At 37.8% G+C, this 6,137-nt stretch overlaps 1 protein-coding gene across 1 annotated transcript; it reads left to right on the top strand.

The window, feature by feature from the left end:
* The first annotated feature begins 2,400 nt into the window (after positions 1-2,400).
* On the top strand, positions 2,401-5,557 carry LOC111440040 (cysteine-rich receptor-like protein kinase 10). Its single transcript, XM_023077420.1, has 7 exons — positions 2,401-3,223; positions 3,296-3,433; positions 3,514-3,635; positions 4,272-4,482; positions 4,554-4,791; positions 4,864-5,014; positions 5,107-5,557. The coding sequence occupies exons 1-7, from the start codon at positions 2,401-2,403 to the stop codon at positions 5,422-5,424; spliced, it is 2,001 nt and encodes a 666-aa protein (XP_022933188.1). The 3' UTR covers positions 5,425-5,557.
* Positions 5,558-6,137: the final 580 nt, after the last annotated feature.

The raw sequence follows: 6,137 nt of genomic DNA, 5'->3' as shown, positions 1-6,137 counted from the left end.
TTTTATTAAAAAAAAAAAAAAAAAAAAAAAAGCGGTAATTTTATTAGTTTAATAATTAGTGAAGGAGAATTGCGTCAAACCTCTGAGACGAATTCCGTACCGCCGCCGGCGCCAGGTAATCTCTGTTCTATTTTCCTTCCGATGGACTGGTTTTGTGAAGAAAAAACATGGTGAAGTTGTTGAACAGGGAAAAGAAGATTCTCAACGATGTTAATTGTGGCCATTGTGGCTCCTATTACCATCTCCATCCTGCTCTTCGTTCTGGGATGTTGCTTCCTGCGCCAGAGAGCTAGGAAGAGACACTCTGCTGTAAAGGAAGATAGCTGTAAGTGTTGTTCTTTAATCCTAGTTGTGGAATTCATCTCTGAAATTTATGAAGCCGTTTCTGGGTATGATTTGTGCAGTTGTTAATGAGATGACCACCATGGAATCTCTGCAATTTGATTTCAAAACAATCGATGCAGCTACTAACAAGTTTTGAAAGGAAAACAAATTGGAAAAAGGCAGATTTGGAGTTGTCTTCAAGGTACCGTTCAGGGTTTCACTTGCTAATTTAGAGAATGATCATGGATTTACAAGTAAATAATACATCTCGATTGGTATGAAGTCTTTTGCGGAAGCCCGAAGCAAAGCCATGAGAACTTATGCCAAAGTGATAGCAGTGAAGAGGCTATCAAGAGGGTCTATGCAAGGTTATGAAGAGTTCAAGAATGAGGTTGTGCTGGTTGCTCAGCTTCAGCTTCAACACACAAATCTTGTAAGGCTATTGGGATTTTGCTTGAAGGGTGAAGAAAAGATACTCATCCATGAATACATTCCCAACAAAAGCCTTGACTTTTTCTCATTTGGTTTGTTCTTCCACTTCACTTTCATATTCCTGTTTGTTTGAGTTCTTTACTCTGTTTTAATTTGATTGTTCATAATCTGTAGATCTTGAGGGACAAACACGGTTGGATTGGTTGAAACGATATATATAACATCATCAATGGAATTGCTCGAGGAATGTTGTACCTGCACGAAGATTCTCGTCTTCGAGTTATTCATCGTAATCTTAAAGCGAGTAACATCTTGTTAGATGAATATATGAACGCGAAAATTTCGAATTTTGGTCTGGGAAGAATAATTCAAGAGGATCAAACTCAAGAAAATACAAATAAAATCGTCGGTACCTAGTAAATTTTTCTTCTTACCTTAAATTTTTCTCTTACTTACCATGATCATTATTGACAATTTTTGTGTTTCAGTGGTTATGTCTCTTGAGTATGCAATGCATGGAGTTTTCTCAATGAAATTTGATGTGTATAGCTTTGGAGTCTTGGTGTTGGAGATTTTAAGTGGTTGAAAGAATAGTAGTTTTTATTTGTCCGATATTGCCGAAAACATTTTGACCTATGTTAATGGTGAGATCTCACATCGATTGAAGCGGAGGACAAAACATTTCTTATAAAAGATGTGGAAATCTCTCCCTAAAAAACGTGTTTTAAAACCGTGAGGCTAATGACAATACGTAACGGGCCAAAGCGGACAATATCTAATAGCATTAGCCTCGAACTATTGCAAATGGTATCAAAGCCAAATATTAAGCGGAGTGTCAGCGAGAACGCTAGGCCCACAAGGGGGGAGGGATTGTGAGATCTCACATCGATTGGAGATGAGAACAAAACATTTCTTACAAACAAATGGAAACCTCTACCTAAAAGACGCGTTTTAAAATCGTGAGACTGTCAATAAAACATAACGGACCAAAACAAGCAATATCTGCTAGCGGTAGGCTTGGACTGTCACTCAACAATATTATCCTATATCAATTTTTTATGCCAAAAAAACCCAATTAAGTATTTTTATTATAATAAAATATAAAATTAAGAATTTTGAAAGATTAAAAGTCAAATTAAAAATCAATTAAAAATTACGAAATATTTGATAAAATTTATCTTTTTTTAATACCAACAAATTTAAGTATAATTCAAATATTAAATTATTTATTCAAAGATGCTAAATTGACTTGAGAGATAAATAAAATTCGACAAAATTAGTCAAGAACGACACGTAGTTTCCTAAAGCATTCAAATCCAATTAAAAATACACATTTATTTTTCATACCTGCCCAATGCTGACCCCACACTGCCCCCACTTCTTTTTCCTTCCAATTTCTGACCGCTTTTCCTAACCCAATTTTCCACGTAATAATATAAATAAATCTTAATCATAATAATAATTCACTATATTAACCAAATGAAAAAGCTTATCCTCTGTTTCCATTTCCGACATTGACTTCACTCTGTTCCAACTTGGAGGTTGACTTCTTATCGGTCTTCTTCCGATTCTTTCGCCAAATTTGTTCTTATAACCTCCACGATTTCTTCCCAAATCGTATGCAACCTCAATTGCTTCTTCACGATGCTCAATTTTCTTACTTTCCTCTTCCTCCTCTGTTTCCTTATCCATGGAAACGCTCAGACCCGTGTTTCTTACCCATATCGGAGTTGCTTGCCGGGAAATTTCACTCAGAACAGCACCTATCACTCCAATCTCGATCTCCTCTTTTCAAATCTCTCCGCCAACGGCCCACCAAAGAACAGATTCTTCAATACCTCCGCCGGCCGACCCCCAAACGATGCCGTTTACGGCCTCTTCCAGTGCCGTGGAGACGTCTCCGACTCCGTCTGCCGATCTTTCTTAGCCACCGCTATCAAGGACGTAGCCCAGGAATACTGTCCCCTGAGGAAAGGCGCTGTGGCTTGGTACGATGAATGCATATTCCGCTACTCCGACCAACGTTTCTTTTCCGACGTTTCCACAGAGCCAAGTTTGCCGTTACTGAATACGGCTGAAATAGACGTCGACAAGGCTCGATTCAACCAACTAGTCATGTCCATGTTGAGAGCCACCGCGGCTCGAGCTGCTAATGCCTCGGTGGGCGAATTGTTTGCAACCCAGGAGGCTAATTTCACATCAGATCTACCCCTTTACACTCTAGCACAGTGTACCGGCGATTTGTCCAATACCGATTGCGAACTATGCTTACGCCAAGCTATCAATGGTATTCCGAGTTGTTGCAGTAATAAACGAGGTGGGAGAGTTCTGTTTCCCAGCTGTTATGTTCGCTACGAAGTTTACATGTTTTACGAACAAACGCCGACGAATTCAGTGCCGCCACCGGCGACTACCCCGCCCAATAACACCACCCCAACACCGCCTCTTCCTCCTCCTCCTACACCAGGTAATCTCTGTTCTATTTTCCTTCCGATGGAGTCGTTTTGTGAAGAAAAAACATGATGAATTTGTTGAACAGGGAAGAGAAGAATCTCAACGATGTTAATTGTGGCCATTGTGGCTCCTATTACCATTTCCATCCTTCTCTTTGTTCTGGGATGTTGCTTCCTGCGCCAGAGAGTTAGGAAGAGACACTCTGCTGTAAAGGAAGATAGTGGTAAGTGTTGTTCTTTAATCCTAGTTGTGGAATTCATCTCTGAAATTATATGAAGCCATTTCTGGGTATGATTTGTGCAGTTGTTAATGAGATGACCACCATGGAATCTCTGCAATTTGATTTCAAAACAATCGATGCAGCTACCAACAAGTTTTCAGAGGAAAACAAATTGGGAGAAGGCGGATTTGGAGTTGTCTTCAAGGTACCAACCACTTACTTAAACCTACCAAATTTCGTTTAATACGGCCAATTTAGGAATGATCATGGGTTTATAAGTATATACATATACATTGGTATGAGGCTTTTTGGTGAAGCCTAAACCAAAACCACGAGAAATTATGCTCAAAGTGGACAATATCATACCACGGTGGAGATCTATGATTCTTAACATGGTATTAGAGATATCCCCTTAATTAGTTATGTAAATAGAATCCTTAAGTGTCGAATAAAGGGTGTACTGTGTTCGAGGACTCCAGAGAAGGAGTTGAGCTTCGGTTAAGGGGAGGAGGCTGTTCGAGGGCTTCGTAGACCTTAAGGGAGATTCTTTAGTGTAGTTTGTTCAAGGGGAGGAGACTGTTCGAGAGCTCCATAGACCTTAAGAGAGATTCTATAGTGTAGTTTGTTCAAGGGGAGGAGGTTGTTTGAGGGCTCCATAGACCTTAAGGGAGGCTCTATAGTGTACTTTGTCCAAGGGGAGGATCGTTGGGAGGGATTCTCACATTCGGCTAATTTAGGGAATGACCATGATCTCCGTTGATAAGAGTGGACAAAATATCATACTACTACGAAGATCTGTGATTCCTAACCGTAGTTACTTAGATATATGTTATAATTTCAGGGGAGGCTTGAAAATGGAGAAGAAATAGCAGTGAAAAGGCTATCAAGAGGGTCTCTGCAAGGTTCTGAAGAGTTCAAGAATGAGGTTATGTTGGTTGCTCAGCTTCAGCACAGAAATCTTGTAAGGCTATTGGGATTTTGCTTGGAGGGTGAAGAAAAGATACTCATCTATGAATACATTCCCAACAAAAGCCTCGACTTTTTCTTATTTGGTTTGTTCTTCAACTTCATTTTCATATTCCACTTTGTTTCATTTCTTTACTCGATTGTTCATAATCTGTAGATCTTGAGGGACAAACACAGTTGGATTGGTTGAAACGATATAAGATCATCAATGGAATTGCTCGAGGAATGTTGTACCTGCATGAAGATTCTCGTCTCCGAATTATCCACCGTGATCTTAAAGCGAGTAACATCTTGTTAGATGAATATATGAACGCGAAAATTTCGGATTTTGGTATGGCAAGAATTATTCAAGTGGATGAAAGTCAAGTAAATACAAAAAGAATCGTCGGTACCTAGTAAGTTTTTCTTCTTACCTTAAATCTTCCTCTTACTTAGAACAATCATTATTGACAATTTTTGTGTTTCAGTGGTTATATGTCTCCTGAGTATGCAATGCACGGAATTTTCTCCATGAAATCTGATGTGTATAGCTTTGGAGTCTTGGTGTTGGAGATTTTAAGTGGTCAGAAGAACAGTAGTTTTTATTTGTCGGATCTTGCCGAAGACCTTTTGACCTACGTAAGTCGACGTTGAATTAACGTAGCAAATAATGCATTACAAAACCGAACTCTCAAACCCCTTATTGTTTATTGTTTTTGTTCTTATGTTAGGCTTGGAAATTGTGGAAGACCGAACAACCATTAGAAATATTGGACCCAGTTCTGAGAAATAGCTACTCGAGAAATGAGGTGCTTAGGTGCATTCATATTGCTTTATTGTGTGTTCAAGAGGATTCTAGCCAAAGACCTTCCATGGCGTCCATTGTTCTCATGCTTAATAGCAATTCAGTCACTTTGCCATTGCCGGAAGAGCCAGCGTTCTTCATGCGTAGTAAGAACACTGATATTAAAGACAGTGATATTTCTACCGATCGATTTGTCCAATGGTCTGTCAACGACGCATCCATTTCAGAGTTGCATCCACGATAAAATGTCTCATCTTTTTTTTAGTACAACAAATTCGAATATAAAAATTTAAATTTTCCAACCCATGTAATTATAACAACCCATGTCTAAGTAAATATTGTCACTCTAGTCCGTTACATATCGCTATCAATCTCATGATTTTAAAACACGTATGTTAGGGAGAGGCTTTCATACACTTATAAGGAATGTTTCGCTTCCTTCTCCAACCGATGTGGGATCTCACAGTCCATATAACGGTATAGAAACTTCTCTCTAGTAGACACGTTTTAAAATCGTGAGACTGACGACGATACAGAACCAATCAAAATTGACAATATTTATTAGTGGTGGGCTTGAACTGTTATAATAGTATATATCAATTACCATTGAATTATATTCACTTTAGTCTAATGTATATTAATTTTTATTGCTTTCATATTTTCTCAATTTAAATCTTTAATTTTTTTTAGCTTAATCTTTTCAAATTATAATATTTAGAGGATAAGATTATAAGATTTAAAAATGAGTATAAAAATATTGTCACATAAGGAAAAAAAAAACCCTAAACATTAGGGGATGTTAATGTGAAAAGGAGAAGTTAAAAGGACATAAGCTCAATTTTTCCGCATTTATGGTTTAATTATCGTTTTTTAATTACTTTTCTTTGTTTATTAAAAAGACGTGGAAAATCAAGGTTTGAATTTATGATTTTTTTTTTTTTTTTTTTTTTTTTTTTT

This window comes from Cucurbita moschata, unplaced genomic scaffold, assembly GCF_002738365.1.
Source record: "Cucurbita moschata cultivar Rifu unplaced genomic scaffold, Cmos_1.0 Cmo_Scf00133, whole genome shotgun sequence".
NCBI classification, from domain to species: domain Eukaryota; kingdom Viridiplantae; phylum Streptophyta; class Magnoliopsida; order Cucurbitales; family Cucurbitaceae; genus Cucurbita; species Cucurbita moschata.
The sequence above is the reverse complement of the archived record's forward strand: the minus strand, read 5'-3'. Positions and strand labels throughout refer to the sequence as shown.